This window comes from Ursus maritimus, unplaced genomic scaffold, assembly GCF_017311325.1.
Source record: "Ursus maritimus isolate PB19 unplaced genomic scaffold, ASM1731132v1 scaffold_21, whole genome shotgun sequence".
NCBI lineage: Eukaryota > Metazoa > Chordata > Mammalia > Carnivora > Ursidae > Ursus > Ursus maritimus.
The window spans coordinates 37037281-37064261 of NW_024424564.1; the positions used below are offsets into that span (position 1 = coordinate 37037281).

Here is a 26981-nt window from a genome sequence, read left to right on the forward strand (position 1 = left end):
TTGGCCTAAAGGATAAAGTGGCCAGGACACAACAGCAGAGTGCATGCAGCACACAGTGGAAATACTCTCTGAAGCGCCAGGCCCTGGAAAACAGGCAACTGTACATTGTAGGGCACTACAGAACCTCTTCTTCATAAGGCCATTACCTTCAAGAGGAGGAAATGTAGGTGACTTTTCTAACACAGAGAAGCAGGCACAGAGACTTAGACAAAAGAAAGGACAGAGGAATTTGTCTCAAATGGAAGAACAGGACAAGGCCACAGCTAGAGATATACATGAAACAGAAGTAACATGCCTGATAGAGAATTTAAAGTAATGATCATAATAATACTTGCTAGACTTGAGAAAAGCGTGGAAGGCACCAGTGAGACAATTAACATGGAAATAAGGAATAATATAGCAGAGACAAAGGGCCCAGTAAATGAAATCAGAAACATGCTTGATGGAATGAACAGCAGGCTGGAGGAAACACAGAGTAATGGAAAGTAATCAAGTTGAACAAAAGAGAGAAAAAAGAATAATGAAAAATGACAATAGACTCAGAGAACTCAATGACTCATCAACACAGTAACATATGTATTATCGGATTCCCAGAAGAAGAAGAGAGAGAAAAGAAGGCAGAAAGTTTATTTGAAGAAATAATAGCTGAAAACTTTCCTAAACTGGGGAAGGAAACAGATATCCAGATCCAGGAGGTACAGAGAACCCCCAACAAAATCAAAAAAAGCAGACCCACACCAAGACATATTGTACTTAAAATGGCAAAATATAAAGAAAAAAATCTTAAAATCAGCAAGACAAAAGACACGTTACATACAAGGGAAATCCCATCAGGCTATCAACAGATTGTACAGCAGAAACTTTCCACGTCAGAAAGGACTGGCATGATATATATTCAAAATGCTGAATGGGAAAAATTTGAAATAAAGAATATTCTATCCAGCAAGGCTATCATTCAGAATAGAAGGAGAGATAAAGAGTTTCTCAGACAAAAACTAAAGGAGTTCATGACCACTAAACCAGCGCTGCAGGAAATACTAAAGGGGACTCTATGAGTAGAAAGGAAAGACTAAAAGTAACAGTATGAAGATAGGAAACACAAAAACAGTAAAAATGAATATTTCTATGAAATATCAGTGAAGGAACTCACAAAATCAAGGATGTAAAATATGACAACATATACCTAAAATTTGGGGAGGAGAGGAGTAAAGAATAGGTTCAAACTTAAACAACTATCAACTTAATATAGACTGCTGCTATATGCAGAAGATGTTATATACAAACCTAATGGTAACTACAAATCAAAAACCACTAATAAATATACAAAGAATAAGGAGAAAGCAATCCAAATTTATCACTAAAGAAAACCAGCAAACCATGAAAGAAAGACAAGAAAGGATCAGAGAAGATTTTCAGAAAAAAACCACAAAACAAGTAATAAAATGGCAATAAGTACATATCTTTCAATAAGTACTGTGAGGGGTGCCTGGATGGCTCAATCAGTTAAGCATCTGCTTTTGGCTCAGGTCATAATCCCAGGGTCCTGGAATTGAGCCCTGCTTTGGGCTCCCTGCTCAGTGGGGGGGGGGGGTCTGCTTCTCCCTTGCCTTCTGCCCCTCCTCCCCACTTGTGTTCTCTCTCTCTCAAATAAATAAAATATTAAAAAAATAATTACTGTGAATGTAAATGGACAAAATGTTCCAATCAAAATACAGGGAGACATAATGGATAAAAAAACAAGACCCATCTATATGCTTCGTATAAGAGACTTGTTTTAGAGCTAAACACACCTACAAATTGAAAGTGAGAGGGTGGAGAAACAGTTATCATGCAAATGCACTTCCAAAGAAAGCTGGAGAGGCAATACTTATCTCAGACAAACTAGACTTTTAAAAAAGATTCTAGGACACCTGGGTGGCTCAGTAGGTTAAGCTTCTGCTTCTTGATTCCAGCTCAGGTCATGATCTCAGGTTTGTGAGACTGAGCCCCACATCAGGCTCCATGCTTAGCACAGAGTCTGCTTGAGATTCTCTCCCTCTCCCTCTGCCCCTCCCAGCCTCAAATGAATAAATTAAATCTTTAAAAATAAAAATAAAAAAAGATTCTAACAATAGACAAAGAAGGACACTATATAACAATAAAGGGGATAATCTAACAGAAGATATAACAATTGTAAATATTTATGTATCTAACATGGAAGTGCCCAAATACATAAAATAGGTAATAACAAACATAAAGGCACTAATTGACAGTAATACACTAATATTAGGGGATGTTAACACCCCATTTACATAAATGATCTAAACAGAAAATCAACAATAAACAATGGCTTTGAATGACACACTACCAGATGGATTTAATAGATATATCCAAATCATTCGGTCAACCAACAGCAGGATACACATTCTTTTCAAGTGCACATGGAACATTCTCCAGAATAGGTCACATATTAAGCCACAAAACACACCTCAATAAATTAAAACAGATCTAAGTTATACCATGCTTCTTTTCTGACCACAATGCTATGAAACCAGAAGTCAACCCAAGAAAAAAATCTGAAAGACCACAAATACATGGAGGTTAAATAACATGCTACTAAACAATGAACGGGTCAACTAAGAAGCAAAAGAAGAAATTAAAAACTACATGGAAACAAATGAAAATGAGAACACAATGGTTCAAAACCTTTGGGATGCAGAAAAAGTGGCTCTAAGAAGGAAGTTTATAGCAATACAGGCCTACCTCAAGAAGCAAGAAAAATCTCAAATAAACAACTTAACCTTACACCTAAAGGAGCTAGAAAAATGAATAACAAAGCCTAAAACCAGCAGAAGGAAAGAAATAATAAGGATCAGAGAAGAAATAAATAATACAGAAACTAAAAAAATAGTAGAACAGATCAATAAAATCAGGAGCTGGTTCTTTGCAAAAATTAATAAAATTGATAAGCCTCTAGCCAGATTTATCAAGAAAAAAGAGAAAGGATTCAAATCAATAAAATTACAAATGAGAGAGGAGAAATAACCACCAACACCACAGAAATACAAATAATTATAAAAGAATATTATGAAAAACAACAAATTGGACAACCTAGAAGAAATAAATTCCTAGAAACATATAATCGATGAAAACTGAAATAGGAAGAAATAGAAAATTTGAACAGACCAATTACCAGCAAAGAAATTGAATCAGTAATCAAAAAACTCCCAATAAACAGAAGTCCAGGATCAGATGTCTTCACAGGTGAATTTTACCAAACATTTAAAGAAGAGTTAATACGTACTCTTCTCAAACTATTCCAGAAAATAGAAAAGGGAGGAAAACTTCCAAATTCACTCTATGAGGACAGCATTACCCTGATACCAAAACCAGATAAAGACACCACAAAAAAAGAGTACAGGCCAATATCTTTGATGAACATAGATGTAAAAACATTCAAGAAAAAATACTAGCAAACCGAATCCAACAATACATAAAAAAATCATTTACCACAATCAAGTGGGATTTATTATTGGGTTGCAAGGGTGGTTCAATATTCACAAATCAATCAATGTAACACATCACATCAATAAGAGAAAGAATAAGAACTATATGATCATTTCAATAGATGCAGAAAAAGCATTTCACAAAGTACAACATCCATTCATGATAAAACAAAACAAAACAAAACCCTGAATGAGGTAGGTTTAGTGGGAACATACCTCAACAAAATAAAGGCCATATACAAAAACAAAACAAAACAACCAAACAACCCACAGCTAACATAATACTTCATGGGGAAAAGTTCAGCTTTTCCCTTAAGGTCAGGAACAAGACAAGGATGTCTCACCACTTTTTTTTTTTTTATATTTTATTTATTTATTTTAGAGAAAGAAAGAGAGAGTGCACAAGTAGAGGGAGAGGGAGACAGAAAATCCCAAGCAGACTCTGTGTTGAGCATGGAGCCCAACATGGGGCTTGATCCCACAACCCTGAGATAATGACCTGAGCTGAAATCAAGAGTCAGATGTTCAACTGACCAAGCCATCCAGGTGCCCCCACTCTCACTACTTTTATTCAATATAGTTATGGAAGTCCTAGCCACAGCAACCAGACAACATAAAGAAATAAAAGGCACCCAAATCAGTAAGAAAGAAGTAAAACTTTCATTATTTGCAGATGCCCTGACACTATATATAGACTCCACCAAAAAAAAAAAAAAAAAATGCTAGAACTGAAACAAATTCAGTAAAGTCACAGGATACAAAACTAATCTACAGAATCAACTGCATTTCTATATACTAATAATGAAGGAGCAGAAAGAGAAATTAAGAAAATAATCCCATTTACAATTGCATCAAAATAATGACATAGCAAGGAATAAACTTAACCAAGGAGGTGAAAGACCTGTGCTCTGAAAACTATAAAAAACTGATGAAAGAAATTGAAGATGACACAAAGAAATGGAACGATATCCCATGCTCATGGATTAGAAGAACAAATATTATTAAAATGTCTATACTACTCAATCTACACATTTAACGCAATCCCTATCAAAATACCAACAACATTTTTCACAGAACTAGAAAAAACAATCCTAAAATTTATATGGAACCACAAAAGACCCCAAACAGCCACAGCAAGCTTGAAAAAGAAAAGCAAAGCTGGAGGCATCACAATTCCAGACTTCAAGTTGTATTACAAAGCTGTAGCAATCAAAACATACGGTACTGACACAAAAATAGACACATAGATCAATGAAACACAATAGAAAATGCAGAAATAAACCCACAATTATATAGCCAATTAATCTTTGACAAAGCAGGAAAGACTATCTAGTAGGAAAAAAACAGTCTTTTTAACAAATGGTGTGGGGAAAACTGGACAGCAACCTGCAGAAGAATGAATCTGACAACTTTCTTACACCATACACAAAAATAAACTCAAAATGGATTAAAGTCCTAAATGTGAGACCTTAAACCATAAAAATCCTAGAAGAAAGCACAGGCAGTAAGTTCTTTGACATGGGCTGTAGCAACTTTTTTCTAGATAGGTCCCCCGAGGCAAGGGAAACAAAAGCAAAAATAAACTATTGGGACTTCATCAAAATAAAAACCTTCTTCACAGTGAAGAAAGTAATCCACAAAACTAAAAGGCACCCTACTCAACGGGAGAAAATTTTTGCAATTCACAGGTTAATTAGGGTTAGTACCTAAAATATTTAAAGAACTTATAAAAGTCAACACTGAAAAAAAAAAAAACTAATAAAAAATGGGCAGAAGACATGAACAGACACTTCTCCAAAGAAGACATCAGGCAACAGACACATGAAAAGATCCTCATCATCACTTATCAACAGGGAAATGCATACCAGAACTACAATGAGATAACACCTCACAACAATCAGAATAGCTAAAATCAACAACACAAGAAACAATAGGTGTTGGTGAGGATGTGAAGAAAAAGGACCATTGTGCACAATTGGTGGGAATGCAAACTGCTGCATTCCACCCTTGATGGTAATACATACTTAGAAACTGTATAGAGATTACTCAAAAAGTTAAAAATAGAACTATCCTATGACCCAGTAATTGCACTACTGGGTATTTACCCAAAGAACACAAAAACACTAATTCAAAGGGATATATTCACCCCTAAGTTTATAGCAGCATTATTTACAATAGCCAAGATATGGAAGCAGCCCAAGAGTCCATTGACTGGAGATTTTATATATGAATATTAGCCAGCCATAATAAAGAATGAAATCTTGCCATTTATACTGATGTGGATAGAGCTAGAGAATATAATGCTTTGTGAAATAAGCCAGTGAGAGAAAGACAAATATCATGATTTCACTCATGTGGAATTTAAGAAAACAAAGGAGTAAAGAAAAAAGAGAGAGATGAACCAAGAGAGATGAACCACTCTTAACTATAGAGAACAAAGGTTACTAGTGGAGAGCTGGATGGGGGGATGGATTAAGTAGTTGATGTAGATTAAGGAGTGCACGTGTAATAATGAGCACCAGGTAATGTATGTCATTGTTGAATCATTATCACTATATTGTATACTTGAAACTAATACACCACTGTATGTTAACTAACAGGAATTAAAATTAACACTTTAAAAAAATTATGGGGCACCTGGGTGACTCAGTTGTTTAAGTATCCCACTCATGATTTTGGCTCAAGTCATTATCTGATGGGTCGTGGCATTAAATCCCACTTTGGGCTCTGCACTCAGTGGGGAATCTGCTTGAGATTCTCTCCCTCGCTCCTCCCCCAACTCATGCTCACTCTCTCTCTCAAATAAACGTCTTTTTAAAAAAAAACTTAAAACAATTTTTTTAATTGTAAGGTGTAAATCTCACTAAATATATACAGAGCTTGTATACTGAAAATTACAAAATGGTGATGAGAAAAATCAGAGATCTAAATAAATGAAGAGATATACTATACTCATGGATTCAAAGATTCAACATAGTAAAGATGTCAATTCTCCCCAAATTGATATATAGGTTTAGTGCAATTCTATCAAAATTTAAGCAACATTTTTTAGATATACAGAAGATTATTCTAACTTCATATGGAAAGGCAAAGGAACAAGAATAGCTGTAACCATTTTGAAAAATAAGAATAAAGTGTAAGGAATTAGTTTACCTGATTCTAGACTTATTATAAAGCTACAAAAATCAAGACTGTATACTACTGGCACAGGGACAGACACATAGATTAACAACAGAAAAGAGAAACCAGAAATAAGTCCACACAAATATGCCTAACTTATTTTTTGAAAGATTTTATTTGAGAGAGAGAGAGCACGTGCGTGCAAGTGGAGGAAGGAGGAGAGGGAGAGGGGCAAGAGGACTCTGTGCTAAGTGCAGAGCCTGGCAAGGGGCTCAATCCTTTGACCCCAAGATCATGACCTGAGCTGAAACCAAGAGTCACATGCCCAACTGACTGAGCCACTCAGGTACCCCGCCTAACTCATTTTTGATATAGGTGCAATTCAATGGAAGAAAGACAGCCTTTATAATTGTACATCTATGGAGAAAGCAGGGGGGAAAGAACATCAATCTAAGTCTCACACCATTGAGGGAAAATTGGTAAAGGGTGTATGGGATCTTTCTGTATTATTTCTTAAATTGCATATAAGTCTACAATTTTATCAAAATACAAAGCTTAATTTAAAAAAATTTTAGGGGCACCTGGGTGGCTCAGTCATTAAGCATCTGCCTTCAGCTCAAGGCGTGATCCTGGAGTCCTGGGATCGAGCCCCACATCGGGCTCCCCCGCTGGGAGCCTGCTTCTTCCTCTCCCACTCCCCCTGCTTATGTTCCCTCTCTCGCTGGCTGTCTCTCTGTCAAATAAATAAATAAAAATCTTAAAAAAATTTCTTTTTAAAGAATTTAGTCAACTCTGTTCCTCGATATGTCTATGAATAGATGAATAGAGAAGTCTGGAAGGATGGTCACATCAACATTTTAAAAAGAATTCAGTGTTTATGATTCAAACCTTGCAGAATCAGCTCTTACCTGCAGCAAAGCTCCCATTAGTGATGCCAGTGCAGCCATTCCAATGCACAGAGCTCCAAACAGCACACCTAGAGGGATGATGCAAAAGCCAGTGTAAAATTCAGACCCAGAGGATTAGAATTCTCAGTAGAATGAACTACCCTGCCTTTGATTCAAAGTAATTAATATGATTGTGGTGAAAAATGGCCACATACATCAGCGCCAGCCAAAAAAAGGGAAGGGGTGTTTCCNTACAGGATCAGCAGTGTGCAAAGGGGAAAGAAAACTCTGATATTGTGTCCTGGGATTAGTGACAACATTAGGTTATATAAGTAAAAAAATCCCTAGCATTAACCATAGGGACTTTAAAGCTAAGAACTGTTGTGTTATTTATCTAATCCTCCATAAACTTTTGTTTTATAAAGGAAGGCTCAGGTTTCTGTTTTCAGTTTGTCAGAAATGGGACACAATCCAGCTCTGCTCCCTATGACATGATGGGGGAGGGGAGTAACAAACATCAGAAATTAGAGTCGTTTGATTTGAAGTGTTCACTTCTCCTGGGAAATGACAATCCCCACCAAGGGTAGGTTTAGGACTTTTAGTCCTCTTGTAATCTCCATCAACATCCTCAAGCCTTTCCTGTTAAACTAGCAAAGAAAGATAGTATCAAGTATGACATTACCCATTCTACCAAATTGTTTTCCCAAACTTTATAGAAATTCTCAAGCCACCACAGCTGGTCAGAGTATAAATTATAGGACTTTTTTTTTTCTTTTGGCTTTTAGTACTTTCCAGATTTTCTCCAAATACATGTTTTACTTTTTAAATTATAGGAAAATTTATACACATGTTCCCTGATTTTTATTTTTGAAGATTTCCATTTAGCACAAATCACCTGAAATCAGTCAATATAATTTCCCATACATAAAAATCAAACACAAAAAGAGGAATGATAACTTTGCTCATCATAAAATTAGTGCATTCCTTACCTCTAATTTACACTAGCACTCACACCTTTGTTAAGTATATTGGGTAAATAACCTTATTGCACCTGAATGGAAAATTTACATTAAGTTTTTACATAGAGCTCATGTTGCAATGATTTTTTTAAGCCTCCAAATCCTAATGTAAATAGTATTTCCAACATATTTAGCATGATTATTCTCTGATAGCTCATGAATGGTCACCACAGTGAGGTTTTGGTATTCAAAGTTAATGGAAATACACATAAATTATTTGCCATGTTCTTCTCTATAATGTCCTCACTGTACATACCTCAAGATAATGACTTCATGTAAGTCATTATATAAGTCAAAGTAAGTGAAAACCTCATCTACACCAGCAGAGTTGATTTGTTATTAATTATCATCAACACCCTTCCTTGAGCACCAGATAGTGCTTCTTATTTTATATGCATTATCTCTAAACCTCATAGTACCTGCAAGATGAATATTTTTTTCTAACATTTTTCATACAAAAAAATTCAAGCTGTATTGGGTTATTGGGTTTGCTTGAGGTTAGTAAATTGGTAAAGCAAGACTGGGTCTGTCTGGCTTCAAAAGTTTCTATTTAAAAGCATACAGCTTCAATAACCCTATAATGAATCAATCTAAATACTCCTTAGGAAGAATTGTATCATTCTGTAATTATGTTCCAGGATTAAAATTAGGCACATAATAAGATGATGCAATGTTATTTAAATTTAAGGGACACTGAAGAATATAAATTATTTATTCCAGGCTATAGTCAAGACAATTACATATAGAATTATAGTTCAAAATAAGATATTATTTACTATTTCTTTGACAGTCTATTAGTATTACTTGGTTGAAGTTAAATATTCTTTTTAAAAAACAAGTTTGCTAGTCATTCATTCCAAACACATATAACCAAAACGTCAAACACAAAGAATGAAGTATAGTAACCAGATTTCTTTGAGTCAGATTGGTACATTTGGGACATCTGGGAACTGGGGTCTTTAAACCTTTCCATTCAACTGATATTTAACCCCTAATAAGGTTCTACAATCTATCAATAGAAGCTGAACATTCCTTGTACAATTTAATTGACTATCTCCAGGGCAGTCTCCATATATAGATAGAATAGACAATCAATATGGGTCAAAAATCATAACACTATGTTTCTTTATCTTCAATTCATACACATGGACTATGTACTCTATTTTTTTGGCTTAGGTTTTCTTTTTTTATTTAAATTCAACTAGCCAGCATATAGTACATCATTAGTTTCAGATGTAGTGTTCAATAATTTATCAGTTGCGTATAACACCCAGTGTTCTGTACTTTAAACAGTGCCCTCTTAAGCAATAAAGAAGAAGTGTGGCTCTTGGCTCCAAACTAAGGGTATTTCTTAAAACCGCTGGCTAAAGTTTGAAAAGGAAAAGGGTTGAATTTTTTGTGTGTGTGGCTAAGAATTTTAACACAGATTTGGGATAGGAAGAAGTGAGAAAAGAAGGACAGACAAATAAGGACCCCTGAAAAGACACTCAACATCTCTCATCATCAGGTAAACAAATCAAAACCACAATGAGATATCACCTCACACCTGTCAGAATGGTTAAAATCAACAACACTAGAAACAACAGGTGTTGGCAAGGATATGGAGAAAGGAGAACCCTCCTACACTGGTGGTGGGAACGCAAACTGGTACAACCACTGTGGAAAACAATATGTAGATTCCTCAAAAGGTTAAAAATAGAACTACCCTATGATCCAACAATTGCACTACTTGGTATTTACCCAAAGAATAAAAAAATGCTGATTTGAAGGGATACATGTACCCCAATGTTTATAGGCAGCATTGTCTATAATAGCTAAATTATGGAAACAGCCTAAGTGTTCATCAGCTGATGAATGGATAAAGAAGATGTGGTATATATATACACAGTGGAATATTAGCCATAAGGAATGAGATTTTGCCATTTGTAACAACATAGATGGAGCTAGAGTATATAACGCTAAGTGAAATAAGTCAGTCAGAGAAAGACAAATACTATATGATTTCACTCGTATGTGGAATTTAACAAACAAAACAAACAAGCATAGAGGGGGGAAAAAGAGAGAGGCAAACCAAGAAACAGACTCTTTACTATAAAGAACAAGCTGACGGTTACCAGAAGGGAGGTGGGTAGAGGGATGCATGAAATGGGTGATGGGGATTAAGGAACGCACTTGTCATTAGGAGCACCAGGTGTTGCATGGAAGTGTTGAATCACTGAAACTAATATTACACTGTACATTAGTTAACTGGAATTTAAGTTAAAACTTAAAAAAAAAAATGAGGATCCCTGGATATTGTTCTTCGTGGTCCCCTGACAATTAATCGCTTGTAATGTCTCTCAAATCTTGATTGCAAATATGGCATGACGACATTTAGTCATAGGCATGCATATGTACATATACATTTACACTTCAAAGTTCTTACTCGGTCTCTTCCATGGAAAAGATTTCTGGTGTTTCTAAAAATCATCTCCTGAAGGTAAAATGGAATTGTGAAAATGGAAACTCACTCATTCCTTGGGAAATCCAAGAGAGAGACCTTTCTGAGAGCGATCTGAAGTGAGGTTTAATTAGATCTTCCACAGTTACTGCAGCTAATGCATTAATACTGGAGGACACTGTGCTGTAAGAGAAAATCAGTCTTTTGATTTATAATATTTTAACTTTGACAACACTTTAAGTAGGAATAAGAAAGGGGGCAAACAAACTGTCATTTCTGAAATATAACCAGATTTCTACTATATTTTTAATGATCACAACATCCTCCTTCTGGAAGCTGTTATCATCCAAGAATGATTCAGGCAACATCCATAGGCTTAACAGTGAGAAAGGACAATTTTATGTTGCTTCCACTTTGCAATAAATCCTCAGTGTCTATGGAAAGAATCTACACAGACTACATAGTACTACTATGTAATGACTTTAAAACGTATTTTTCTTTGTGCATAGAAAGGACTGTCATAAATCCTCACAAACGTATGCCATCAATATCAGTAATATTAATTTCCTGGATCCTCACTAACAAATGCTGTGCGTGTTAATAATATATTAGAATTCATTCCCTGGCACAAACACTGGAAGAAAGTGCAATGAATAAGTTGAAACACAGAACAAGCTTGTTGCACAGTGTATATTATTCAGCATGATAATAGGAGACTTTACTTCTAATTTTCCTTTGACCATGTTTTAGCAATACATACATTTTAAACCAAGACTGTAGGCACCCCTTTTTGGGAATCAATGAAAACTGCCATCAGCTGATCATTACTATGGTGACCCTACAGAGTATGTGATGATGTATCATAGTAGAGACCAAGTTAAAAGTGGAGACTCAGGATAATAGACTGATAGTCCACATGGATAAGAGTGAGACCAACAGAGAGGATACATGGGGTAAGATTACCCACTTTTGGTCATTTGTGCTCATGTCCAGAATTCAGCTTTATCCCCCAAAATATCCAATAACAAAAGAAAGATCCCAACAGGGAAACCATGTATTGTTAGAGTCATAATTCATACCTTAATGTTCCACTGTAAGCACAGGCCACAAAAAGTCCAGGTAGTCCTGGAAAATCTTGCAGAATGTCCAGTACCAAATAAGGCATGAGCTGAAAAATTTCAAAATTTACTTCTGAGTGCTATTTTCTATCAAATGAAATTAATTAATGTCTCATTTATCTTGTATCCTTCAAAAACTAAAGGAACCTATTCCATATAATTGAAATTTCCAAATATGAAAAATTAAACTCATTTATTGTTAACACTTAAAATAATAGCAGAGTAGTTAAGGATACAGGGTCTGGATTCAGACAGAGGTGGTTTTGTTACTTCTCTAAGACTCAGTTTCCTCATCTGGTAGGGGTAATAATACTAACCTCAAAGACTCGCTATAAAAGTTAAATTACATCATCTATGTCAAGCTCTTAGTATAGTACATGGAATACAGTAAATGCTTGATAAAAGGTAGCTGTTCTCATTCTTTGGAATAATAAATCAATTTAAAGGAAATATTTACATACCTCTATGCTTAAGCATTCACTTAACTTTACAGTTGACTCAAAGATATCTTTGTGAACTTTAATCACTACCCAGGACTGAAAGTGTAATTATAGCTGCACGTAGTATGAGACATAGTGACAAGTGGAGCGTAACCTCGGGAAGTTCCAGAAACTTGCTTCTTTTTAAAAAGCTCCTGATATCCACTTACTTTTTGATAAGTTACTTTTTAAAAAATAAATATTAAATAATAATGGGAAGGTATATTACTTCAGTACTATGTCACATGACAGTCTTTTGGCAAAACTGATTTTTAAATCAGAGGGGTCCTAAGAGGATAATTTTCTAGAAAAATGTCACCTCATTTGCACTGAAACATTCTTGAGTTCTTCTCCGATAGTATAGAGTGGATGTCATGTCCTATTGTATCAGCCTCTTCTGATTTCACTTGACAATAGTTTGTTATGGGATGAGGAAGAACATCCCCCACAGTTGCCAGGGTCTGTGCTAAGTTGTTTTTAAGAATGTCTCCCCTTTATCCAAAGCTTACTCATTTTTTATTCTCAGAAAGAGAGAACTGCACTTATCTCTATATGAAATCAAGACCCAGTTATCCCAAGATAGTCTTGAAAGCGTAACTTCAAGTAGTATTCCATACATAAGCAAAAGTTAAGTTTCCACTGTTTCTGTGGTAACGAGATCTAAAATCCTCTACCCTAATATCAACTTTCTCAAAAGTCTTTGGTGTGATATTTCATGTTCTCAGTGGTCCCCTTAGGTATAGGTAGAACCAGAAATGTAAGAATGAGAGAAAAATAGTAAAACTATACCCAGACACTAATCTTGCTTCCTCAGGGCGAGCTATAGAGAATGCATTGCAGGAATATATCTCACTCTCCTTAGGTTAAGATATCGACCTGACCTTCTACGGACTGTGCCTTCTGTGCACTGTATACCTAGGGAGATGCTAATTGAATCAACTCCTCGATAATCAACACAATACTGGACTGGTCCAATGAGAAGGAAGCCTCTTTCTTTTTAAAAAGTGTAGCACAGGCTCTCTAAAGGTGCATGCATGCAAGACACCCCTGAATGCATTCTGTGACAAGGAGTCTCAAGGGCAGGAAGTTGAAGACATTTTTTGTTGTTGTTGACCAGGGATAGGGGAAGATATATGAGAAACATTTTTAACATCCCTATTATCTACAAACAAAAAGGATTGACAAAAGTCACAAAGTATTCTTCACTAGAGAGAATATAAGGGAAGAATGTGTCTATCTTCAGAGTAAACATGATTCTTAGATTCTCTGAGCAAATAGGAAAGATCTACTTATTAGTAGGAGGACACACGTGACTAGAGGGTTGAGAAGCACAGCTCAAGGAAGCTCTCATTTTCTAATCCCACAAAGTTGCATTTTTTTCTTGGAGTATGTGATGCATTTATGTCAACATAAAATTCAGTCTATCTTCAATCTAACAAGTCCCCTGGGCACTTGTTCTACAGCAAGTCTTAGAACACAATTTTGGCAAGAACTCAAGCTTCAGAGTCTAGCAGTCCTGGGTTTGAATTCTAGCTACGCTTTCTGAAAGGTGGTATATGGCATAGAGGTTCAAAGTTAGGACTCTGGTGGCAGCCTGCCTGCACTTGAATTCTGGTTCCAGGTTTACTAGCTATTACATAACTTATCTTTGCCTCAGTTTTCTCATCTTTGAAAGAGAGATAATCATAGCACCTAACTCAGTGTGTAGTTATAAGGATTCAAAGTTGAAGTTTATATAAAGCACTTATAATAGTATGATGAGTGCTTACAGCTATACTTATAGTTTATATTTATCAGCTATGTGACCTTGAACAAGTCGTATAAATTCTCTGCAAGTCACTCACTTCCTCACTTCTAAAATTAGAATTATCGGGTCATAAGAATTAAAAGAGATAAAGCACGCAAAGCTCTGGGCACAGAATCTCATCGCATAGTTGGTCCTCAATAAATGTTCACTCATTAGGTCTGTTTCTCTATCATTTAAAAACTGGAAGGTAAACTGTTGATTTAAAAAAAGTTATCTAAGAATACCCACAAAATGTTTTACACTATCGTGGTTTGTGTATAGTTTTTTCCCCCCTCTGTGTTTACATTTCCACTCTCAGCCTTGACCTAGTTCTATTTAATACTTGGCTTGAAATTGTCCAAGTATTTCAATAGTTTAATCTTGGATACAGCATTCTTCATTTTTGCTATATCTGCTAAAATAAATTTTTGCCAAATGCTTTCTAGAAATTTAAGATGATTATGTTGTTCACATTTGCTGTTTGTCTACAAAAACATGAACACTCTTTCCTCCCAACTAATCAGCTTTCTGGATAACATTAATGCATATAAGAAAGGCATGGTACTGAACCTGGTCTGGTGCAGATACTTTCTTGGCTGTCCAAGGATCACAGTCATGATACCTGGAATATAGGGCAAGCCCACACAACACTGAGCAGACAAGGATTGCCCAGAGTCCCAGAAGATTGATGTAGAGAGACCTAAGGAAGTGAAAACAAACCAGCAAATGACAATTGTAATTTCCATCCCAAAGATCAGAAAAATTGTTACATAAACAGAAGAGACCTTCATGATTACTCAATAAATGCACATTATTTTTTGGTTATCAAAAATGCTATCTATTTTATTCTAGCCTAACCTTCTACTTACGCTGTCAATCAACAATTTATTTGGAAATACTTGGAATAGATGGGGGCTTCTCTATTGAATAAATGTATCCTCCTGGTCAGAGTCCCATGGGCATACCAGCTTTATAATGGTATCTAATTATGGTACTTCAGGGCTTCTTGTCATGAAATAAAGATTTTTAATGGTCAACAGAGCAGTAACTATTACTCATTTTCCTTTTCAAAGTAATGCAGTTATACACTGCTAAACATTGTTAGCATCTACATAGCAACTCATTAGACCTTTTAAATGTGGTTTCTAATATCACCTAGTAAGTATGAGAGGTAAACCTGCATTCCTTGAACAGCTATCTTCCCAAACAATGTTCGGCATCATAATACATGGTGTGTGCTCCAGGAGGTTGTAAAGGTTTGTATAACAGCACTGGAGTCAGACATGGACATAAATCTTCATTCCATCTACCATATGCGACCCTGGGCAAGTGATTTCGCTCCTCTGATCTTCAGCTTCTTCATTTACACCTATAGATAACGATGCCTACCTCACAGAGTTTTAAGATTAGATGAAATAGTGTGTATCATATAGCACAGTGCTTGCTGTGTAATAACATTTGTTAAACGGTAATTATTGACATTATGAGTGCTAATGGCATTGAGTTCTATGTCTTAATAATCAGTTGAATAATAATCTTTGTTCCCACTAAGGTGTCTACATCCCCCCCCCCCCATAGTGCTATAGTGGATACTGTAACAAGCTGCCCTAGGCTGAAGAGAGGTATAATCCCCAATGTCATGTCTCCTTCCTTGGGGCACCAATGACTACTGCATTCAGAATTTTAAAGGACCAGTCTCCTTATGCTAACCTGGGATAAATCTGGAGTCAGCTCAGCATTAGGGCTTCCCCTAAGGCTTTGGCTAAGAATGCATTACAATCCAGCTTCTCTCTCTGGCCAATTCTGCTTCCCTCTCTTTTCTTTCTTCTACAGGTGGTGATTTCCTCACAGACTTTGGCATGCCAAACTCCGTCTCAGAGTCTGTTCCAGGAGAACTCACCTTCAACAGGTAGCAAACAACAGATTGCTAGCCTTTTCCCTTGATTGACTAAATTTACTGTATGTTTTGCCACTGACTAAAAATAGCATAAGTAACTATAGTTCATCTCCAAATCACCAGAAAATATACCCAGACACTTCCCTGCTCAAACACCCTTGTTCATATATGAGTTTAATACTTTACTATATAGTTTTATTTGACTTTAATGCCATTCAAATAGGTCACTTATCAACAACATTTGATACTGTCCCCAGTTAATCAATGTCAGTAGGTCTTATCTTTTTGACTGGGATTCATTCTTTCCATAGAGCCAGTGTTAAAAAGTAGGAGAAAATGGTTCCTCTCAGGGCTCAGGGCGTCTGCTGAAGGCCATTCCAAAGGAAATTGCTTCTTATTAAGAAAGCTCTAAAGCTCTAATGCTGGTTTCTTAGTTATAAAATTGGGCCTTTTGAGTTTCATGCTCCCAAAGAAACAGAGGAGCATATGCACAATTAATTTTGGAGAAGCATCAGATCTAGTACAGATTTAAAGTCCAGTGGATTACTGGATGTATAAATCACATTCCTTCAAAGTTTCTTAAAATATCAGAGCTCCTAAGCTCACTTTTGGAGGATTCTATATCCATTTACTGTGCTGATACTTGTGTAGGTCTTTTACTATGGAATTTTCCAAAGATAGATAATGTCTAAACCAATTTACTCTCAATATATTGAGTTATGACATGTGACATTACAATATTTTCATGTTCTTCTTTGAATAGAAATAGAATTGCCATTCCTTGTCCTACTCCAACCACCCTGTTACTCTTAATCTATTTATAATTTTTAAGTTCCTAAATGCATGTAGGTGTAGTCAGCTTTATTTAGCAGCACGGGGAGTGGTGGTCACCACACTGAGGCCTCCTGAGAAAGAACCAGCCACCATTCATACTCTTTGCTCAAGCCAAGATGGGCTTGAGCAGTCCCTCACCATATAATCCTTCTGACCTCTGGGCTGTGTCCAAATCAATGTCTATCTGGAATGCTCTCCTACTATTCTCCACCTGCCCACATATGGTCATTACTCAGGATCTGCTTGGTTGACAGGAATCTCTCACCCATTCTCTGCCTTCACGTCCCATGATTTGCGGTCACATTTACTGGACCCCTACCAAGTGTGTGCCAAGCACAGTATTTTACATTACCTCTCATGAGATGTATAATATTTCTTATGCTCGTTTTATAAGTTTAGAAACTGAGACTCAGGGAGACTAAGTAACTTGCCCACTCAAATAGCAAATATTAGGGCGGAGTTATAAACTCATGACTTTGTCTGAAAATAAAATATACTAGCACAGCCGGCAATATGATGTCCTCGACCATTTCTTCTATTATTACATTGTTCCAAGGAACTGTCGTACCTTTCTAGTGTTATTTCACTTTTTGCATACTTGTATATATACATTTTCCTAACTAGATGTTAAGTTCCTTCATTATAAGAGCCATATAATTCTAATGTTTATCCTCCATAACTCCTTATACAAATAGATACACAATAAATGCCTATTTATTTAATAAGATTTATTTTACTTAATAAGTCATATAAATATTTCAAATAGCTGATTTAAAATATGCAGTACCACTTTGTTTTACTTAATCCTTTTATAACTAAGTATATCATTTATTTCTTGGAATTTCATGATACAAAAGGCTTAAACCTGAGCAAAGCTTGACTAATTAACAAGTTTCAATAAAGACAACTGATGGTTATTAATGATTTCCATTCTATAGTTTGGCTTACATTTTTGCCTGGAATCTGCTTTTACAGGAAATATATCTCTGCACTTGGGATTGGTTGACACCATAGATGCTGGTCCATGTGAAGGTCCCTCCTATAATAATTGTCCAGAATGTATGTCTTTGCAAAGGATTGGGATCAAAACTAAATGAAAAGAGACAGAAAACGAATCTTAACTATCAGCAAAAAACTACAGAAAATTCTCCTAGAATATTTTTTGGGAGCAAGCAATGTACATCTGGACAGGACTAAAGGAAAATGAATGCTCTAATTCTGAGCTTTCATAAAAATTGTTCTCCTGTGGCCTTAGGAAATTGCTATTTAAACAAGTCTGCTCTGCTATAATCAGAGAAAAGCATGAAACTAAAAAGAGAGAGAGCAATAGAGTAAAGTTCCTAAGTGCATCAGAGCAATAGATACGGTACTGAAATGAACACAAAATTGACACATTTTGCATATATAATTTCTCTCCTAGCACATGTACAGTCATATTTCTAATTTATATTCAAGCTCAAGAACTCAGTCAATTAATGCAGTTTAAAGGCTTTCATCTTCTAAAATTACCATGTCATTATCATCATGCTTTCTTAAGATGCTGTGAGCACAAGCTAAATGCTAATAGTGAAAAGTCACTTTATGACACATACTTAAGTCCAACATATTGTTACAAAGAAAGCTCCACTTCTGTATTTAGTATGTCTTTGAACTCTTCTTAATGCATTATCTTGGGAGGAATGATTCTGTTCATCCACGATACACAATATGAGTTCGACAAATTTCTGCAAAATTGGCTTTCATAGGAACTTTCTAAAAATTATGAAATTCTGCAAATCCATTTCAATCTTATATATAAGATTAGTGGAATAACGTGTTCTGATTACATTCCTGTGGAAATATAAGAGCCTCTATTCCATTCTCTAACACTTCATATTAAAGTTTAAGTGTTTCAAGGGTATTGACACTTTAACCCATAGAGAAAACAGCTACTATATTAGCTAATGGAAGTCAAGAGCCAAAAGGATTCAGGAATCTACTTGAGGGAAGTAAGACAAGATTTATAACACCCAATTTAGTGATTTTAGGTCATACAGAATATATATGTCAACTATAGACCATACAGAAAATACCAACACAAAATCCTTCTCTTGGTTTATCACCACCAGAGCAGATATTTTGCCCACCATATTCTCAAATATATCAGACTCACAAGGAATACACAATAAGGCTATTCATTATTGTTTAATGGTTGGCAGCCTCCAAAGTAAAAGTCATAAAAGTATCTAATCTTTTACTTTTAAGAATCTCTTATTGGTATATAAGTTGTCACTTCAGTGCAGCAATATGGGTTACCTTTGTACAAAGTGACAGTTATCTTGCAGAAAAATGATTGGTTCCACACCCTCTCCTCTCAATTTTGCCTACTAGGAAATTTAGTAGTAATCAAGATCTTCTAAGTGGCCACTGGCTGTTTCTGCTTCTTGGTATCCATTCTCCTGTCCTCTAATAACAGCAACCCAATTTGCTTTGGGGAAACGACGATTTCACCATACAGTGGTCTAAATGGTTGTCAATAAAACGTGCTGCTCGGCCCCAACAAGGGACGGAATAATGGCCAAGCTAGGACAACTGGGGGCGCTCTTCCTTGGAATCTGAATCTTGAGGTTAAAAAAAAAACTATTGAAAATAGCTGAAGTTGATTTGTCATAATTCAACTTATCTCTGCAAATTAACACATTGTCCCTGTCCAATTTCTGAAAAGGCTCTTCTCAAACATTAGCACCATTTTCAGAAAACTAGAAGAGTCACCAAGTAAGAAATGTTTTTTCTTTCTTCTTGCCGGTGATTTCAGCTTGCCTGGCTCAAAGTAGAACTGCTTAAAGAGGAAATAAGCCAGTTCATGTCAAAATGAGCCCCTCCCCACATTGAACATGATAACAAGAACGACACTACTGATCCACAGTGGAAGGTGTTTTAAATATTCTTCTAAGTTGTGTGGTATATTTGTGATGAAATATCTAGTTTCTCCATTGATCTTTGTCTAGGAAACTTAAACAGCTGTTTAAGATATGCTATATCATACAATATACTGACACTTAAGGCATTAGTCGTAACTTTTCTAGTCAATCCTCTAGAAATAATATAGTATGTTATAAAATATTTATACATATATACAATTATGAAATACAGTAATAATATTCTATATATTGCCAGGGCAATATCAATAGAAAAATTCTCTAGGCTGCTTGAAACAAAGAACCATCAAAATGACAGCTTGGTCCTTTAGTGTTTTTCTCTTAAGAGGTTTCCTTTTCTTATTTCTCCACTATCTCTTCCCTAATTACCCTACCCCACCCTTTGACCAATTCCAGATTTTAGTATCTGGGAGAAAAACACTCTTTTGCTATCAATCCTTTCTCAGGAGGAAGCACTATCCTATATTCCTGGTAACTGAGAAACCATCTGACTGCTTTAACCCCTGAAAGACCTGATGGAAACCCCTCACACATTAACTTATCAGCTTCAATATTTTGTACCACATTCTTAGCCATCTATTTGATTTCTAATGTAAATCTACTACTTCAATAATGAGATCATTTTTGCAGAAAAAAACCAAAAGGAGTGTTCTATTGACCAAGAGATAAATAGGAACTTACTTCCAGAAGTTTAATCTTCCACCATTATAGCAATCATTTACAATAGTGCTGATTCCACCTTGAATCACTGTAGCCTGTATAATCACAGATGCAAATCCAGCCACCATGATCCCAACTTGAAAAACATCTGTCCAGATAACCGCTTTAAGACCACCCTTTGAGGGAAAAGTGTTATGGATTAATGCTCTTATCAGACATTATTAGTCACCTACTTGCTTATATACTATACTGGACAAAAATAATGAAAACATAGATCTTGACTAACGAATACATTCAAGATGGTAGACAGTAAGGTTGGAAGAACCTTCAAGAGAAGGTGTGATTTAAGCCAAGCCTTCAGACAGAAGCAAAGATGGAAGGTCTTCCCAGAAGAAAAAACAGCATGGGCAAAAGCATAAAGAAGTCAAAGTCCATGACGTGTTGAGTTTGGCCAGATATATATTTTGGAGCAAAATGAAATGGTATAGGAAGATTGCTGGGAAGAAAATTCAGAGTGAAATTACAAAAGGCAATATCATAGATTTTATCCTATAGGCAGGGCTGATATCCAATCAAGTATGCTCATAGAAGGGCATACCAGTTGTTGAAATATTAGAATTGTTTTGTACTAGCCACTGCCAAAAACTTCCCAAGTGTTTCACTTCAGTTCCTATGTCCTTGTCTGACCATCCCCTTCCCGAGATCTCCATCTTCTAAAAAGTCCACTAAAGTCTTAAGACCTAGTATGTCAGATATGCCACAAGAGTTGCACCACTGCTAGGGACTACCATCCATAATATTATCAGTGTCCATACTATCTGGTTGTTACACATTTTGGCTGTGATTCCTGCCTATAAGCAATGGGAAGTTATCTTAGTTTTCAAAGCTGAGGAATAATATGAACACAAATATAATAATTTAGCAATAGTAAGGATGAATTAGGAGAAGTCTCAGGACCACTGCAATGGTTCAGGTAAAAGAAAAAAGTTTCAGTTATGATCAATGTTCTATAAAGAATCAAATATTTCCCCAGATGGAACATTTCTTATAAAAAGTTACACTGTGGGAGGTAGGAGTAGGAGAGGACATATGAACAATCTAGTTTGCAGAACACAACTACTGGAATTTTCAACTTTGCAAAACAGTTGGTAGAGTGAAAGAGGAAATAACGTTTTTGACATACCAGTGTGCAGTAGAATGTACAGACCACCCCTGTTGCCACTACTGCACCCCACAGATCAAATCCTGTGACTGTAAACAGAAAAAGAAAAGAAAATGCAGGCATAACTGTGAAACGTGCATCATAAAAATTCTTCTCAAAAATCATCAGTAGGAAGCTATATCATTTATGAGGCACCTATCTTTCTACCTACTTCTCTACTCTTGCCTAAAATTAGGTCCAAATCTCATAAAATGTCCCCATGAAGTTTAAAATTTTACATGTTAAGTTAAATGGAACTGGTTTCTATCCTCAGAGAGCATTCCTAGATCCAACATTGCCTAAATCAAATACATGAAAAAGCATTTATATTGTAATGAAGCTAAGAAACAACTTGATAGTGTGAGGTAATTATCCAGACTGAATGGGGTCACAGAGTATGTGTCATCGTGATTCAAATAAACACACTATTCTACCAGTCCTTGAAAGACAAGTTGTGCATGTTCCTAAAATGAGACCAAGAAAGAGAAAAGTTGTAAAATTTGCTACCATTTAGCTAAGAAGTGGAGGGGCATGTGATATTCTTTTTAAATGGAAGGATAATAAACTCTGCCCACATATGTAATAATCTATGTAAAATGGACCAATTCCTTTAAAGACTCAATGGGCCAACACACTCATGTAAGGACTAGATTATCTAAATAGGCCTAGATCTATTAACGAAATTGAATCAATAATTAAAAACCTTCCAAAACAGAAAGCTCTAGGCCCAGGTGGGTTGACTGGTAATTTCTATCAATTTAAGGAAGAAATTACACCAATTCTCCTGAATCTCTTTCAGGGAATAGAAGCAGATACTTCCTAACTCATTCTATGAAGCCAGGACTGCTCTAATACGAAAACCAGATAAAGACATTACAAGAATACTACAAACCAAAATTTCTCATGAACATATTTGCAAAAATCCTCAACAAATTGAAGATTAGCAAATTGAATCTGAAAGAGTATAAAAAGAATTATACACCATGACCAAGAGGGATTTATCCCAGGTATGCAAGGCTGGTTCAACATTTAAAAATCAATTAATGGAATCTATCATATTAACACACTAAAAAAGAAATATCACATGATCATATCTAAAGATGCAGAAAAAGGATTTGACAAAATGCAACATCCATTCATCATAAAAACTCTCAGTAAACTAGGAATAGAGGGGAACTTTCTCAAGCTGATAGACTATCTACAAAAATCCTGCAGCTAACATGCTACTTAAGACTGAGAGACTCAGGGGCGCCTGGGTGGCACAGCGGTTAAGCGTCTGCCTTCGGCTCAGGGCGTGATCCCGGTGTTATGGGATCGAGCCCCACATCAGGCTCTCCCGCTATGAGCCTGCTTCTTCCTCTCCCACTCCCCCTGCTTGTGTTCCCTCTCTCGCTGGCTGTCTCTATCTCTGTCGAATAAATAAATAAAATCTTTAAAAAAAAAAAAAAAAAAAAAAGACTGAGAGACTCAAAGCTTTCCCACTAAGATCAGGTCCAAGAAGAGGATGTTCCTTCTCACTGCTCCTTTTTAACATTGTACTGGAAGTCCTTGCTAATGCAATAAGGCAAGAAAGAAAATAAAAGGTATACAGATTGGGAAAGAAGAAATAAAACTCTCTTTGTTCACAGATGACATGATCATTGATGTAAAAAAGAAAACACTCCTGGAACTAGTAAGTGATTATACCAAGGTTGTATGATGCAAGGTTAATATACAAAAGTCAGTTGTTTTCCTATATAATAAATTAGCCCCAAATGTAAGTGACATACATAATTGGTAATCTTAAGATGTACCTTGATTCAAAGCCAGGGCAGAAGCACAACTTGAGTAACCTGGACATGCATACACTGTGGAGTGGGCATGTAAAATGGTACAACCATTCAGAAAAATTATTTTCCAGTTTCTCTTAAATTTTGTACATGCATCTGCCCTATACTGGGTTATAACAGGTGTATGTTTAACTACACTGCTTCCAGGTATTCACCCAAAAGAGATGAAAATAGGTGTCAAAAGCAAATCCCCAGACACAAGCTACCAGGATCTACAGGATGATCAAACTTGGTCTTGGTATTGATGGAGATGACACTACTGCTGATGACAGCAATGTTGCCATAACCAAAGAGATGCTGCCCCTCAAGGGGGGGTGACAACACATCATGCATGGAAGAAGTAGACTAAATGCTGCTCCAAGAATTATTGGTACATGTATTCAATACTTTATTCCCTCTGGTAACATATTTTCAAGGATGTTTTTCTTTATTTTTGTTAACATTTTAAAAATCTATATGACGTGACAAGAACTATTTAAGGGGAAGATAAGATTTCTTTCTGAGTGATGCTGTGATATTCAGGAACTAAAGCCCAGCTAGTTTTTCGTTCCTAGTTCCACATTGGCTTATTTTAACGGAACGAGGTAACATTTGTTGTAAGATGTAATGTAACCTAATGTTAACTGTGTGGTCTAAAGTGTTTAGCAATCAAGCAGATTCCTTAGTAAGGCCAAATTTCTTGTCACTGAAGTATTCTGAGCTATACTTTGATGTTTAAAAGAAAAATATTGGTTAAAACAACTTTCACCTTCTAGGATCTGCTTTTTAAATCTCCTATCCCCTGTGGTTATCAACTGCATGTACCAGGCATCTAGAAACTAGTATGTTAAACTGAACTAACTTGATGGGAATAACTACTCGCAGGGCTTGTTTTCCAAAGAAGAGCACTGTTTAGAGTAGCGAAATCATAAGCCTATTTAGGACTGTTGTAAAGCATTCAAAATGCAACTCAGCAAGTTTTGTGAGTGGAAATGTAGTGTTCAAGTCATATTCTGCTTTAAAAGGCTGTGACAAATGCAAATGAATTAAAAAAAAAGCAAAGCAAGACAAAACAAAACCTGTGCAAGAATGATTTTAGTAGTCTTAATTCATAGTAGCCTAAAACTGGAAACAACCCAATGTTGTTGATGGATAAACAGATTGTAGAGATACAGATGATGAAATACTAGCAACAAATAGGAACAAACTACTGAAACATGTAGCAACATGAATGAAACTCAGAAACATTTTGTTGGGTAAAATAAACCAGTTACAAAAAAGCCACTATTTGATTCCATTTATATAAAATCTAAGAACAGGGAAAACTAATTTATGGTGATAAAAATCAGAAAGCAGCAGCTTGGGTTGGTGGGGGAATTTATTAGAAGGAAGCACAAGAAAATCTTCTAGGGTTAGATGGTGAAAATAGTCTGTATCTTGACTTGGGTGGTGGTCACAAAACGCTGTACAATTGTTAAAACTTGTCTAACTATACACTTAATTTCTGTACGTTTTATGATGTATTAAGCTGTATTTCAACAAAAAATGTTTTTTTAAAAAGATTTTATTTATTTATTTGACAGAGAGAGATAGCCAGAGAGAGAGGGAACACAAGCAGGGGGAGTAGGAGAGGAAGAAGCAGGCTCCCAGTGGAGGAGCCTGATGTGGGGCTCGATCCCATAACACCGAGATCACGCCCTGAGCCGAAGGCAGACGCCTAACGACTGAGCCACCCAGGTGCCCCATCAACAAAAATGGTTTTTAATTTTAAAAAGCAAGAGGGGCTTCTGGATGGCTCATTTAGTTAAGCGTCTAACTCTTGATCTCAGCTCAGGTCTTGATCTCAGGGTTGTGAGTTTAAGCCCTGCATTGGGCCCCATGCTAGGTTTGGAGCCTACTTAAAAAAAAAAAAAAAAAATTAAAAATTAAAAAGCAAGAAAGAGAAACTTAAGAGACAAATAAACTAATTGCAATTACATAAACTTACTTGAACCCTGATTCTAACAAACACTGAAAAAAAATCAGGGAAATCTGAACATTGACTTCATATTGATATTTTTAAAAATAATGTTAATATTTTAGATATGAATATGGTATAATTGTATAACATCCTGGTACGAACTTCCAGTTATAAAATACATAAGCCATGGAGATGTAATGTACAGCATGGTGACTATAATTAATAATCCTGTATGTTTGAAAGTTGCCAAGAGAGTAAATATTAAAAGCTCCCATCACTAGAACTTTTGTAACTATATATGGAGGCAGATGTTAACTAGACATTGTGGTGGTCATTTTGCAATATATACAATTCTTGAATCATTATAATATAATACAACGTTATGTCAATATAACTCAGTGAAAAAATTAGCACATCCTTACTTTTAAAAGACATTGAATTCAGATGAAATTATGAAATACTTCAGACTTATACCAAAATAACCTAGTGAGGAAAACAGAGTGAATTGAACCAAGAGTTGATCATTTTTAGTGTAGAGTTAAGGGTACATTAGAGTTCAATATACTGTTCCATTGCTTCTAGTATATGTTTGAAGTTTTCTATATATATATTTTTAAAAAGGTAAAAAGGAAATGATTGGACCTAGAGAATATTAAGATCCATTTCACTTAAACAAGTTTCTATGGAGCATCCGTTGCTCACCAAGTATTTATATTTATCCTTGGTCACAGTAAAGTACTGTGATATTCAAGTGGTCAAAATGCAGGGTCCTAATTCCTAGGGAATAGCCCAATAAAATGATAAGAGCAGAGTCCTTGATTTCTTCATAGATGGAAGGCCAGGACTGTACTTTCAAACCCTAAAGCCACATCTTTAATTATACTTAGAGCGAATAGGTAACTTATGAAGTTTATAGCTCAGCTCTTTATACAACACATGACCCATTCATGATGTTGGTAATATTGACATGGAACATGCCTGGCATTCAGAATCCAAGAGCATTTTATATAATGGAATTCTTTGTAATGATACTGTTGTACTTTATAAACTTAGGTAATAATTACTATCTATCTACCATGAAAGCAGGAAATTAGAGTGTGGATTTAGCAGGGCTTTTCCATTTTATATTAACTCCAGGAAATGCATCACATTTTTCCCGTCAGAGTCCACTTGTACATTTCATAAGGAAGCTTTAGTGATAAACTCACATCTAATTGATAAGAACTTAAAGGACGTTGGGTTCTCCGAAAGCCTTTTGAAGGTATGACTAACAGGCACCTTTGCCTCAGTAAACTATTCCAGTTTCATGGCTTTTATCTGCCTAAAACCAAAGAGTCCAGGAGTATGTCAATCAGCATCATATTCATAT

At 35.8% G+C, this 26981-nt stretch overlaps 1 protein-coding gene across 1 annotated transcript in view; it reads right to left on the reverse strand.

The window, feature by feature from the left end:
* The window catches only part of SLC5A8 (solute carrier family 5 member 8), a 54085-nt gene that overhangs the window by 19353 nt on the left and 7751 nt on the right, over positions 1–26981 (reverse strand). Inside the window, exons 4-10 of the mRNA XM_040637371.1 lie at positions 21827–21894; positions 20665–20819; positions 18014–18154; positions 14905–15034; positions 12031–12119; positions 11022–11134; positions 7514–7581 (exon numbers count right to left, since the gene is read on the reverse strand). Of these exons, the coding sequence (XP_040493305.1) occupies positions 7514–7581; positions 11022–11134; positions 12031–12119; positions 14905–15034; positions 18014–18154; positions 20665–20819; positions 21827–21894 (764 nt within the window). The remainder of the gene's footprint in view (positions 1–7513; positions 7582–11021; positions 11135–12030; positions 12120–14904; positions 15035–18013; positions 18155–20664; positions 20820–21826; positions 21895–26981) is intronic.